At 41.2% G+C, this 15,224-nt stretch overlaps 1 protein-coding gene across 1 annotated transcript; it reads left to right on the forward strand.

Moving 5' to 3' along the window:
* The first annotated feature begins 793 nt into the window (after positions 1-793).
* Positions 794-14,945, forward strand: LOC117586759 (ras-like protein family member 10B). The gene is given in 6 exon segments (XM_034277069.1): positions 794-1,406; positions 5,932-6,054; positions 13,008-13,121; positions 13,224-13,337; positions 13,572-13,639; positions 13,810-14,945. Coding segments are annotated over 6 exon segments (984 nt in total). The 5' UTR covers positions 794-1,010; the 3' UTR covers positions 13,979-14,945.
* Positions 14,946-15,224: the final 279 nt, after the last annotated feature.

A 15,224-nucleotide genomic window follows, 5' to 3' on the forward strand; every position in this document is an offset into this window, starting at 1 on the left:
CACCCTGTGGTGGTTTCCTACACCCCTCCCCACATTTACTGAGAATAAAAAGAGAGGCAAAACCAGAATTGCCAAACATTTTTCACGCCTCACTTAATGTTTTTATTTATTTTTTTTTTCCACATTTCCAGCGGAAAATAGGCATAAAGAAAATGAGCCCTCGGGCGGCCGGTGGCAGCGCAAGAGCCAGAAATCAACTTCCGTTGTGCAGCGGAAGTGAAATGTGAAATTTGAAATTTATTATTGGCAGGGGGAGCGAGCAGGCGCGCTGGAAAATTCAACGGGGAAAACAACACAAACAAATCAAGAACGAGGGCCAGGGAATATTTATGTTATTAAAATGAAATCAATGTGCAATATCCGCTGGCGACTCGATAAATTTAGTTAGCAGCGTCGGAGCTGATTGCCAGCAGAAGATCCCATTTTCCTGTGGGTTCAGTACACTGGTACTGTATTTTTTTCGCAATTTTCGTTTAAGAATTTATTGGACTGCCACTGATTTGTGTTTACTTGGTGTAGCTGTCAGATTGCTGCGGAAATTCCATTTAAATTATTATATTATGCATTTTGATTGAGTTCCCAATCAGATTGGCAACAAATTCAATTGATGGAAATAACTAAATTGTCCAATTGGATATTACATCGGAGAAGTAGACTGAAATTGGGCAAAAAAAGCTTTATTCCATATTTTGTGACTTAGATTGATCAGCAGAAAAATAAGTAGTTTTTTAGTATTCACAGAAGATACATTTCAAAATTTCTTTCTTTCTTTCAGGCCTTTTGTAGATCCCTCAAGCAAGCCATAAACTCGAATATGCCTTTTCCTGCCCCACAGCTACAGCCATCAATCCAGCTTTAACCCGACCCCCGCCCTCACATCGAACCAAAGTCTGCTGCTTTGAGGACACCTTCTTCTATCCGAAAACCATTAACCAATAAAATCAGTCAAGCTGGAGTCGTTAAAGCAAAGGAATAACAACAATACTACAAGCAATTATAATAACAATATAATGTGGAGTAGTACAATATCGCCAACAAACTCTAAGAAACTATTGATCGGTAGCACACGAAGCGTTGATTATGTCGGTGATAGTGCAAGGACAGCAACAGCAGCCACTAATAAAACAGGAGCAGCAGCAGCCCCAGTCCCAGCCACAGCCCCAGCCTCAGGAGCAGCACGAGCAGGAGCAGGAACCAAAGGAACCAAAGCAAAAGCTAGTCCCAGTGCCATTGCAGCCAACAAAGCCACAACGATCTCAATTGAAATGGAGCTTCATATACAAAATAAGTGCATTTCGGCATAGCGCATCACTCTGGAGGGTGGTGCGGAGCCGCCATGGCTGCAGGGCCCCCTTAAAGCCGCATTTTTGGGGGCTACTGGCGTCGGCAAAACAAGCATATTACAGGTAAGCTATACGTATTGATTCGTATTTCTATCAATCAAAACGTATAAAGAACGAGGAAGATTCATCAAGTGATTTTATGGTTTAACATTTATCTTCTTAATTACAAATATTTAAATATATTATCCAAATATCAAACAACATTTACCTAGAATTGCAACTTAATTGAAACAATTAATTCGAAATTGCCTTTGAAGCTTGAAATACTTTGTGTGCTTGTATGGACATATCACACTGCAGTTTGTAATGCAATTAAAATTAATGGCCATAACAGTCCTCAAACTGAACCCATTCAACAATCACCATCACCCCCATCCCATGCTGAATGGCATAGAAAGGATTCCTGTTGCCCAGTCGTATTAATTAATTTTTCAATAACAAATTGCACTTTCAATTAACACAATTCCTGATTAAAGCTCGCTCTCTTTCTCTTTGAAAATGTGTGGACATTTATATGCCATAGCCAGGGATGGGGTTAGGTGGGACAATGGATAGGCAGGACTGCACTTTTCGTGCCACAGCCCGGGCTTTAAATTATTAATGTGGCCATTTGGTGACGGCGAGCCCGATGAAAGCTGAAAAGTTGAACGGAATCACCAGCAGTGGTAGGAGCAGAGCAGCAGCAGGAGCATCAGTTTAGCGGCAAACTTTTTAATAGACCAGTCCCAGAGCAGCTGCCTCTCGGTGAGGATATTTAGCGCCCGACTCGTTTCACCTGCACCCGAAAGCTTTGCTCTGGCCTGTGCGTGTTAGCTCTTCTAATTGCATTTGTGTGCGTTTGGGGGCGCCGTTAATTTGATTTGCGCTTCGCATCGCATCGTATCTTTTGTGGTTTATCTTTTGTAATTAGACAATGGCGGGGCGCAGTGCCAGTAAAACGCACATGTGTTCAGCATTCAGAAGACTTTGGATGGGAAAGGTACATATCATCTAAGATGGGAGGTTTACAAACATAAAGAGTAACCCTCAAAATATTCTTACACATACATATTCGTATAAATATAGCTTTTTACAGTTTTCTCCAATATATTTAAAAGTTATGCTACAACCATTAGGCATTGGAGCCAGATTTTACAGTTTTTTTTGCCATCTGCCATCACAAGACATATACCATATCAACCATGAGTAACCTCGTTCGTTATTAACTCAGATCTAACTTAATTAAATCCTTAGATGTAGGTCACAATGTCTTCTATTCCTGTAATCGCTTTAAAAAGCGTATAAACGCAGTCTCTTCCCCCTGCGAAAACTCCAACAGATTCCTCTCTCCCTACAGACTTCTCCCCCATGCCCATGCCCATGCTGTATTCACGGCTCTTTGCTTGGCAAATTCAATTAACTGCAGTTGGCAGTTCTAGTTCCAGTTGGGAGTTGAGTTCCGGGTTGCTTTGCCATTTGCCATTTGCTTTCGCTTTGCTCTTCATTATTTTCCATACGTATGCTTTCTCTGTGTGTGTTTTACAGCTGCGTTTAATGTCTGCGATTGTCCGTGTATTTGTCTGTGTTAGGTCTGTGCATTAGCCTTAAAGCCCGCTCATGCTTTTAGATCTGTGCTGTGAGTCCAGACCCTTCACCCATGCTTTGCCCTCCTAAGAAACAGTGTGTCCATGTGCCAGTTCTCCATCTCTCCCAGTTGGATGTCTTTTTTTATTGTGTGTAATGCGAGATTTGTGCATTTTTATGGCATTTTAAGCACTACAAAATCAATTACGTCCCGTTCAATGGCTGTTTTGCGGTCAAGCTGTGATGGGAAATGGTCGGAAAACTGGCGGTTGGGAGTTTCCGATAGGGTGAGCATGAACATGTCTGAAGTCTTGATTGCTCTGTAAATGTAATGGCTGTGTAAAAGGAAATACATGTGAAATCAAATTACCAAATACGTGCCTATCCATATTCGAATAACTAAGCAATCGTTGGAATATAATAGTAGAACACAAAATATTCATGGCTGTGGATTGACTGTGTCCGATCTGTCCAAAAATTATTGAGTTGAAAATAAAGAGAGGCTTAAAATGTGATACAGCAGCAGAAAAGCGGAGGAAAGTGTTTTCTACTTTTGATATTCTAGATAGGAATACACTTTTATGAGAACCAAAAACCAAATACAGTCAAAATCGTGCCGCATTATATTCGTATTCGATTATGGAATGCAAAATTTAACATTGCCACCTTGAACTCCGTTTTGTTTCCGTTCCTGACTCCAACTCAATTGGTTGACTAAACTCTCGAATAAACTGGGCTAATTCTTGCATATAAAAGAGCCAAATAAAATGCAGTGCATCAAAGCCATAAAGTATATGCCATGAATAACCATTTGTGTAAATTTCGAAAAGCTTCTTTCGGCTCGAGACCGCCCGCCCGCCCTGGGCCCGGTCGCTGCTTATTTATGTGACAGATAATGTAGCGCACTTTATGGCGCAGCAAGAAGCATAAAGAGGCGCAAAGCCGTCCATGAGACAGAGTGCGAGAGTGGAGCAGTATAGCAAGGATGCTGAGAGACCACGACCAAGATGGAGACGACCATCAATGTCATTTCTTATTCAATTACCAGTTCAATAAAAATAAAACTCAATGATATGCGGCGCTGGGACATAAAAGCGTGGCATCTGCGCTATGCATTGTGACCCCTTTTCCCCATGCCCCATGACCTACGTATGGGAATCATCAGAGTGTCTCTGTGTGTGTGTGTGTTTGTGTGCAGGATATAATTTAAAATGGCCGCTAAAAGCATTCTAGGCAATGCTTTAATGCTGGCCAGCTACTGGCCGCTTCCGTTTCCGACGGTTCCAACTACTGATGGTGGCCTTGGCGGATATCCCTTTTTGGTCTTGGGTAATTGAATCGTCGTGTGCATAAATTGCATTTGATTTCATTGCAGTGCCAACATTGGAACCGCTGATTAACAGCATAGAATTTTGCATTTATATTAGCAGAACATGAGAATGAGAGTCAGAATGGCCCTCAAAAGGATTCTTACTTGACTTTATTATTAGCCAACTTATCAGGCACCCGCACTGGCACACACATACATCATGTGGGATAATCGTGAATTGGCAATCTCGGCGATGATTCCTTGGGCTGCTCAATGGCTGGAACTGGAACTGGAGCGGGAGAAAATGACAAGGCATCACTTTAAAATGCAATCAGGCGTTAAATATCCTTTGAGCCTGTCACTCATTCAACTCATGCATTGATACCCTCCACACACACTCACCCATCTACCCACACATATAGCCACAGAACACGCCCACCCATACTAATCTTCTTTCATTATCGTTTTTCCTTTTCACCTCCTTTTTTTTCTTGGAGGAAAATTTATTTTATGCCTTTCGCCGGCCTCTGCCTTATTTTCGGGGATACTTTTCCCATTGACTGCGATTCGCTTTGGCATCTCATCTCCCTGGCTTTTAGGGCAAAATTAGATGGTCTCGACCAATACACTCACACACCCAACTGCTGAACTTTTTGCTCAGAGAGCCCTGCGCTGGTTAATGGGGTCATTTCGACCACGTTTCAGTGCAGATTCTGAAATAGTCCCGCGTGTTGGTTATGAGCTTCGTTTCGTATTAGAGTTTTGGCTCGTTACTGAAGCTTAAAACTGTCTCAAAAGCTGGTGATAAAGAGTCTACAAATTTATTACCTAATGAAAAAGAAAGTTGAGAATTCAATGTTGTGAATTGAAATAGCTTTGGATTGCCTTTGGCGTTGATTGAATTAAAATTAAATTTGGGAAAGAAATATCAGACCGACTGAAGATTCAATCTGTAGATTTACCACAACCTCGATCCTCGATTAAATTAACATTTGAGAGGGAAATCCTGCCTGTCAAAAGCTGCAGTTTATTCAAATAAAGTACACAGAACTGTAAATAAAATCTATATGATTACCCAATACCCCCCCATTACCCCCATATATCAGCTCCATCCGTTTCCATTCACCGCCACGGCTCCAGTAGCCTTCGCTCTGTAGATTTACTGGGTTTTCCAGGCATTTTTATGGTTACATGACCACCGAAGGCATAAAATCCATGGCCCGCTTTTATGAGCACACAATTTTAATAAGCTAAAAATGTGGATAAAAAATTGTGTGACCTGACCTCAGGCTTGCGCGTCTGAATATGGGTGAAAGAACCTCATATAAAAGAACCTCAGAACAGAACAGTGCAGAGCTGAACACATATTTAAAATGTTTGCTCAAAACAGAACAAAATAAAAACCAAAGGAAACAGAAACATAAACAGAATTAAACCAGCGTCCGCTCGGCTTTTCCTTTTCGTACTCGTTTCTCTTCTTATATGGCCAGAAAACTGTCATAGAAATACCATAGAAGAACGAAAGAAACATAAATATATATGTACATATAACTTGGTTTGCTTTTGAGCATGGTTTCTAGGGGATTCAAGCGAGTTAGAGCTGGAATTTTCATTTTTATATGTATTCTTCCATGACGTCCTTCGCGACGCTTTGCGCAATATTTTACAATCACAATAATATTCAATATTTTGTATGTGTGTTTCCTTTTTTTGCAGCAATTTTTCTACCATGACTTTCCCAAGACTCATCAGACGACAACACGTCGGAAGATTTATAAAAACTGTTTGGTCTGCGACACCTGCATACGTGAGCTGATGGTACTGGACGTTCCACCCCAGGTGAGTAGGTGTAACCACCCAAATCCCTAGCACCAATACCAGCACCAGCAGCAGCACTAACACCTTCTCCTAGCCACAGGACATCCTAACTTTCGCATAATTTAGTTAGAACTTTCGCACTGTCAGCGCTAAGGGAAATATTTTATGAAAATGTGTACGATACAAACTATTTTTATGCAATTTTCCAGTGAATTTCATGGAGAACCCAATATATTAGAAAATTCTAAATTTTTACGCCAGCTGGGCAAAGTAATTTATTAAATAATTTAAATTGTCGGAGAGGGAGAGACCAAGCTGCTTCAATCTGTTGCCAGAGGACCAACCGAATTACATAAATGTACATATTCCGGATCCAAAGACACTTTCAGCCAGCTTTCTGTTGAGGGGTCTGTCTAGACGCGGCAATGGTGTGGCATATGGGTGCCTCGTACTACCTGAAGAATTTTCATTACAGTCCATTACGGTTCCCTTCAATTTTCGAATTCCCTCTTCTTTTTTAATAATCGAGCGAACCAGAGCAACAGCTTACCACAGACAACAATTAAACCACAAAAACCGAATGGCAGGCACCAGGAGCTGATTCTGATGTTGCCACAAGCGAACTCTCTTTGGGGGTTCTTTGCTTTTACGTTTTATTCATTTTTCTTCATTTTTTTCCAATGCCCCAAAGGCATAGAAATATTGTTGAGGGGTTGGTCGGATTTCGTTGCATAAACTGCACGGAATGCAATCAGATTTGGTTACGGAAAAAGAGCAGAAAGTATTCGAATTCCATTTGGTAGATAGCATATTCAGATTTAAATTATTGCATTTTCCAGGGACAGTAAATTGTTCACTTTTTGTTTTCGAAATATCCTCCATCTAAAGTAGGAGCACAGAAGAATTAACAATAGAACAATATTCTGATCTAAGGATAAACTCTAGGAACCACCAAAATTATTAAATATTAAGTTTTTGACATTTTGTTATTGATAAAGCCAGACTTATAATAATTATTTATTAAAATTATTTATAATAATTATAATTATTTATAATAATTATTATTAATAAAACCAGATGTCCTGAGTACCGGGTATAAAAGTTGAAACGCGTACAAACCGGCTCACACGTTCCTACTTGTTGTTGTTGTGGTTCTTGTAAAAAAAAAAATGTTTGCGTGGTTCCGACTTTCAGCTTTTCTCTGTTCTCTGTATGTTTAAATAATTGCTCTACATTTTTACATATTACAAACCGCTGGCAAGGCTCATGGAGGTACTGCAGATCAAGCGTCGCATTGGGAATTATCTGTTGCCGTCATTTGCTAAAACTTATCCGATTGATGTCTGGCCACATTCGAGTCTGCAAATGATAATAATAAACTTCCCAATGGTAGTCGTGTTCCTAGGCTTCCAAGCCTCGAACAAATTATATATTGCTTCCGAACAATACACAACAAAGCCAATGAAAATCCAGCGACTGAGAGAAAAGTCTCTCGGCGAAGTTCCTTTCATCCCCCTCCTGCACCATCACTCAAAAATTCAATTAACCACTTCTTAATATCAAAATTAATTTCTATTAGAAAAAGAAAAAAACTATTTAGTTTTATTTAACTTATTTAATTAATAATTATTTAATTTATTTAAATTGTACAATTTTGATTTGTTCCGAATTATTTACATTTTACTTTAAATTTTGATTTCATTTCTTGTGATGTGTATTTGTAGTGTTACTTGATGGCTTTTTGTTAGTGTTGTTAGTTTCAGTGAAGACAGAAGCAGATGTAGAAACTTGTTGTTGAAGTGTAACGCAGCCTACACCGGGAATCGAACCCGGGACCGGACACATGACAGGCAACACCTCTAACACCTAGCCCATGTCCGGTGGCGATGAAACGGTGTCAAAATGTTCTACTTAAACTGCCTTTTCTAGGCCTACTACGTTTTTCGAAACTTCAAACTTCAAACTTAAAATTGAAATTAAAATTGAACCTTCGAATCGAAGTTTGGGCTCGTGGTGGGACCAATGGGCAATCCATCTAATAAATTGGATTAATTTGATGAACAAAAAGAAGAAAACGTAGAAAATGAATAAAAGAAAATGTTTATGGTATCTGGCAGGAGGCGATCCTCTGCCTCCCCGTTCCAGGATCGATCAGTCTCTCCACCGAGCCATGAGTTAGGCTCAAAATGAAATACAGGAACAACAGGAACCGTGGGGCGAGGGGCACTCATTTTTTTTTAAGCTAAAACCAACGTCTGGCTGGTGGATCAATGCTGCTGACTAAAATCGTTATTATTCCTGTATAAGCTAAAAACTCGTCAAAAATGGCTAAAAGTACAACAGTACGAAAATGCTTGAAAGATAAAAAATTTAGTGGCCTTAAAGCCCCGAAAAGCCTGTGGCAAAGCTGCGGGACTGAACAAGCATCATGGCATGGGCATACTGGATAAAATCAGTAATGAATCAGGGTTATGGCACTCAACCTCAACATTTTCAACATTTATATATATTTCCAAAAAATAATTTTGACTCCTTTAGTAAGGTCATGTATCCATTTTTTCCTACTTCTCATAATATGCTCAAAACTTAAAAAATCATTACTGTATGATTATAAGCCATATTTGTAATGAAATGATTACGGTCCCTGGAATTTTCAAGTTTCAACTGCAAATTCTTCCCTGGCACTACATTTTCCCCAGTAACCCCCTCACTGGTTTCCAGTTACTTTCCGCAAATAAAACTTTCGTAAAGAGTATTTCCAAACGTCTCGTTATTCCTTCCCATCTGTTGGCTTCCCGGGTGGCTTCTCGTGGTTGTCTCTGGGAGATTATTTTGCTTACTTTACTTTATTAAAGTCTTCACTTCTGCCCATAAAAAGTGGTTGCATATATACATTTTTAATATGCCCACCGACAGCACAGGAGAGTGGTTCTGGTGGGCAGTTTTTGTGACTGTATATATGTACATACTCGTAGGTAAATATTATCAATTTTTAACTTTCGCTCAAATGCCTGAACGTGTCTGCTGTCGTACGAGGTCCTTGACGTCGTCATGCCCCCCATTTCGTACTATTATTCGCATGGAGGAGCAATTATGGCCTGCCCATAAAGTTCGTCCTGTCTGTGGTTTAACTCTCTGTCTATCTTTTGGGGGCAGTTTGCTCTGCATAAACCTGGAAGCTCAGGGCACTGGTCTGCACCAGTCCTTGCTTGGAGTGGACCCAAGGACTGCGCCACTGACTTCGGCAATTAGAGAACAGTTTTCGGTCAAACCTCAAATCACAAACTGACACCGAAACTGTTGAAGGAGAGTGCCCAGGGTCTGCCTGCGGCTTGGCCTGCATCTCTTCATTCTTTACAGTTCCCCTCCACTCTCACGCCCTATCCCCAAATGTGTTTGTTTACCACGTTTAACAATCATAAAATATTTATGGGAGCACACTGGCGGTGGAGCAAGTTTTTGTCTATGCAAAGTAGAGGAAAGGCCAGCTAAAAAGAGGATGTAACTGTGGGTTTCACATATAAATGGTTTTCCTCGAAGAAGGCCACTTAAAATTTAGAGCATACAGTCTTTAAGGTTCTGTCCTATAACTGCTCCATGGAACAGCCAGATAGTTCCAGATTTCACTTACCGAATTGGACCCATAAAAGCCTTAAAAAAGGATTACTTAAAATGAGCGAGAATGTTCTTGGCACGCCTGTCTTTGTCCTACCAACAGAGCTTCTTCAGTGCAGGGATCCCTTGGTGTTTTGTGGGTTTTGTTACACAACTTGATGGTATATCTTATATACCCTCTGATCGCTGTCTGGGATAGCAGCACAAAGACCAAAACTGGGCCAAGTGAGTGGGCTGACAATGTAGGCCAGGCACAACAAAGGGACAAGTCTCTGTATAGTCGCTATAAATATCCGAGCATTGCCAAATACATGCACAGGGCCACACACACAGATACTAGTACCCAAAGAAATTTGCATTGAAATGGCAAACGATGCAAAAGAGTTGACAGGCAGCAAAAAGCAGTTGCCAGTCGCTGGGCTGGGGGACTATCGGCAGTCGGCCAGCCACATCCATTGTCATATTAACTATGTAAATGCTACCACTCCTCCTCCCCGTTCATGTAACCGCTTTTGACGGCACTGCCATGCCCCCTTTTGCCACCACTGGCCACCTTTCCAATGCCTTTCAACTTATTCATGTCCATTTTGGCGTGAATTTGTTTTCGAGTACAGTTCTTTTTTTCATTCATTCATTATTATACTTCGTTTTTTTGTTTGTTTGTTGTTCCTCCATTGTGTTGACCAAATGGCTCTGACGGCTTGTCTAAGAGCCATGCCAAAAGAGTCAGCGGGATGGTGCTGGTAAGAGCTGGTAAGAGAGGACTTAGGGTGACCCCTGTTTATTGTGGTAAATTTTTCATCGTCAAGTGCACTGCCGCCTGGCAGTCATAACTCAAAGTCCACCTTAATGGTTCCACTTGTACAATCAGCGTAGCATTTGTTTTGCAACAGATTTTCGCCACACTCATAATACAGGGATGAAAGAAAAAACATCTGTTCTAGGTAGATATATGTATACAGACATATATGTATGTCTTTGTCTGTGATTGTGTGAGTGAGTGGGTAGGCCATTTAGTTAGCCATTGTTTACTCTAAGTGGCCTCCGCTGCGAAAGTCCAGCAACTTGAAATGACAATTTATTGAGAGCCCTCTTCTCGACATCCCCCAGAGAATGGGAACAGGTCGGAACTGGGGGACTCAATGACCTGGACTAACGATGCCTGTAGGGCATGTATTCAGACGCAAACTTTTTGTTGTAACATATTTCACAGTTGGGTAATGGATGTACACAGCTTACATACATATATTTTAACAGAGTTTTCAAAGAAGAACTCAGATGGATGATAAGCTATGGGAGCAGCAAAGTGATCTAGTTTTCACTTACCACTTTAAGGCTAAAATAATTCATAAATAATTCAAATTCCACGACTTTCCATCCATCATCCATCCAGACTTGTGGCATTTAATTCGTTTACTTCCCTTTGTGTAAAAGTTGTTTGCGTGTCCTTTCGGCTGCACTCTGTGGAGTATACAGGAGGAGGAGTACGCGTTACACCACTTGAGCTCCAAAGACCAATCTAAGGCGGCAACAGCAACAGTGCAGCAATTACAACGAAACAGACATTGAGTACATCCTGGCTAACGAGCTGCTCGCATTTCAGGCCAACACACAGCCCAGCTCAACCCAGCCCAGACCGTTAATTAACAAGGCTGCGGGAAAGGGGCCAGTGTCCAGGGGCCGGGGAAAAGCACAAATTAAATGAAATTTAATCAAAAACGTAAATCTAGCTAAGTTACTGCCTCCTGACGGGAGTGGCGTCGACTGGCTGCCAGCCAGTGGAGAATGACACAATACACAAACAAACAGGAGAGGAGGTTGATGCCGATGTAGGGACAGGGGCAAGGGGCAAAGAACCCAAAGGGCCAGACGCCCAGGCGCCAAGGAACTGGCGGACTCTTCAGCTTCTGCTGTCCATCTGTGGAGTGGTGGGGTATTGGTACTCCGGCTGTTTGTTCCTCCCTCAATGTTCGAGTCTCTTCTTTGGCCTCTCTTTTCTTTTAAGAGTCTCTTGTCTAGTCGGCCTTTGACTTTTATTTGCGCCTAAAATGCTGCGCCGTAAATTTAATTATAACGTTTACTTACTGTCTTGCTGTGGGCGTACAAAACCGAAACTCAGACCCATCCCCAGACTCTGTTTCTGCTTCTGCTGCTCATTCCCACTCCTATCCTTCATTCCATCTCCTGCTCATTAGCAGTTTAGGAGGGTAGGCAGACGCAAACGTAGAGCCTGTTGTGGGATTCTGATTTGACTTTTGGGTCCTGTTTACACCAAAACTGCAACACTGCCTGGGGACTGATTTATGCAAAAGTCCGGGAAGTTCCCGTAGCAGCAGTAGTTTATTTTTTGCCTGGGAAACCGCTGACACCACACACACATGGTTGTAAATGCATTAACTACTAGTACAGTCATTTTACAAGAACTCTGTTGTAACTCTGCTACGTTTTACGGCTATTATGAGAGTGACTCTGACATAGGAATAACCGCAGTAACAAGAGTTTCAGTTGTTCTTAATAAACGAGAAGCTGGCAGTAATTAAGGGTATTTTCCGAAACAAGGATAAATAAATAAATTCCTTTGCTGAAGCAACGTATACTAAAAAGATTACGACAGCCACAATTGTGGTAAAGTAAATGCTAAATAAATAGAATATGTGGGAGACCCCCAACCCCCCCCCCCAATGCCCTTTATCTAAATGTTTCACATAAAGGAAATATTTTATCAGAGATATTCGATACAAAGAGATTTTCCGTGTTTGGGATTATTCCATTTATAGTTCGAGGTTGGCATGGATTCTATTTCGGATTATTTTTCTCTCTCTTTCCCTCAGTCCATTGAATTTAATCCCAATTTAAAGACCATTAAGAGTACATACATCAACTAGTATAGAAACCAATTGCGTTTATCTAACGATTTATCATATTATAATGACATAAGCGCATTTGATTTGATGAACCATAGCTCGTGTTTCCACTCATACCATAAACTCAATAAACATTTTCCTGCATTTTTTTTCACTGCAAAAACATTGTATTATTCTTCCGTATTTATGTATGTCATCCATCTGCCTGTTGTGTACCGCTATTAAATGACATAAAACCCTTTTTTCCGCTTTTCCATATTTGCTTTTCATATGCGTTCCAAAATAATGCGAAACAAAAATACAACTCAACCGACCGTATTGACACATCTGTGTGCCGTACGATACGATACGATACTCTCCCCTGTTACTACGGGCACGTACGGGGAATCTTGGTCGCTGCGTGCCTGGATTCTCTGCTATGCTGGCGCTGTCCTCGTCGAAAATTTGCTGATGAAAAACAAACACTCGACCAATTGGCATGGCAATCCTTGCCAGAAGCGATTTCCGGCTGATAACTTCGCCGAATGGAACAACGGACATCCGCTGGGGCTGCGAACGGTGCACGCATATGTGCTAGTCTATGACATGGGCAATTTGGAAACATTTCAGGTGAGTCCATCATCACCATCATCATCATTGATAGCCCCCCTATGGCATGCAGATTTTAACTTTTTAATTGATTGCCAATTCACGCAATTCATTCGATTGCAGTACTGCCGCTCGATGAGAGATCAAATCTTGGACAGTTTCAGTCATCGTGATTTTAGCATAATTGTGGTTGGCAATAAATATGACAATGTGACTGAGGCGCAGGCCAACTCGCAGGTAAGGACGCTATTAGTGCTTTAAAGAGTCAAAAGTCAGAGTCTGTAGAGTATAAAGATATTTTTCTAAATATTTTACTGATATAAAGCAAACTTCTGGCAGCATTTTTTGAAGAATCGCTTGAGAAAGCCTATCTACTATCGATTCTCCTTTTGTGTTATTAGTTTGCAACAGATTTCCACTCAATATTGAATCTCTTCTTTTTCATCACACACACTCGTCATGGCCTGGCAGGAGCTCAAGGATATTTCCACGCTGGTGCGCAAACATTGGCGTTGCGGCTATGTCGAGTGCTCGGCGCAGTGAGTAATCAATATATGTACACCCACAGAAACCCATAGATGCCCATAGATACCCACAGATACCCCACAAATGCCCAGATATATCCACACAGCACTCGTATATCAATTGCTTGAGCCGCAGGCTGGCAAGGAAGACTAACTGGTATTGTTTTCTGGCTCTTTTTTTGTAGATACAACTACAAAATCGGCGACGTATTCCGTGAGCTAATGGGCTGCACGAGCAGTGGGAGCAACATGAGTGGTGGCGTTGGCGGTGGCGGTGTCGCCGGAGGAGGCGGTGGCTTTGGCACTGAGTTCTCACAATCAACTAGGAATAAAGGACGCTGTACAATACTTTAGCAAATGTTGCATAAGTTTTTTAAGCAAACATTTTGATCTAGCGCGTAAATACGAGTGTCCCGGGTGGATACTTTCGCATATGTTTGTTGCCGACGACATGGGGGCAAGATGTGGTGGCAAGCTCTCGTATACGCAATCTCCTTGAGGCCAACAGCAGCAACAGCGGAAGCAGCAGCAACATCAACTGAAGAAACAACATTGTTGCCCCTTGGCAATGGCGGCAGATGCATATTTTAGCATACATTTTAGTGGCCACACTTTGCAGTTGTCCCCGTGTGTCGACTCCCCTGCCCACCCCTCTTCTTTTGCCCTCGCTTTTGTGTGAAATTATTACAACATTTTGCTGGCTGCTTTTATGGACGGCGTTGCTTTTTTGTTTGCAAGAGCTCCGCTCATTTAAATGCCAATGCGAATGGGAATGGGAATGAGAATGGCAATGGCATGGCAATGTCAGTCGAACCTTGGATACCCCAGATACATTTGGCCAGGAGCAAGAGCCACGCCAGAGCCCCAACGAGCATCATCCTCTTGTTGACAACTTTTGTGCATTCGCATTTGCATTTGCAATTCAATGCTCGTAAGCCAGGCAGGAGGAGCAGCGCAGCAGACATGAATATGCAACACAACAATAAGAGTATCCCCGAAGATGTATAACAATTGAAAAAGTTTTAATATCATTTAATTATTATTGCTGTCGCTATAGCTATTATTTTGTTCGTCGTGGAATCGTAAATAGGCAATTAATCCCACCATAATTTACAATACATTTTATGTAACGAACGAATAACCTTGTTATGGAAACCAAACCAGAATCGTATAAGTAATATCTATAGTTAAGCTATACATAAACACATACATACATATATGTACGATAAACATACATACTTTAACGTTGTGATCATTTCAAGAATTAGTTCTTAAGCAAAACCACAAACAAAGCGTCAGCGAATGTCAAGTCTCAACAACATCCACACCCAACAACAACAACAAAACTGGATTACAAGAATGTAATGTACGTAATTTTAGGTCAACATAAGAGCAAGTTGGGGAAATAGAATAGCCTTAAGTGTTTGAGGGAGTACGAGTATTACAATCATGCCATTACAATGCTCAATCAATTTATACCCATAATATCTGCTGCACATCACATTCAAAGATGTTAGAAATAATAAATTATACTTGATAAATACTCGTAAGTGTGAATGACTGTTTAGGGTTGTGCATGAGAGAGAACCCTAAGCATGAA

The sequence above is a fragment of the Drosophila guanche genome, unplaced genomic scaffold, assembly GCF_900245975.1.
Source record: "Drosophila guanche unplaced genomic scaffold, DGUA_6, whole genome shotgun sequence".
In the NCBI taxonomy this organism is placed as follows: domain Eukaryota; kingdom Metazoa; phylum Arthropoda; class Insecta; order Diptera; family Drosophilidae; genus Drosophila; species Drosophila guanche.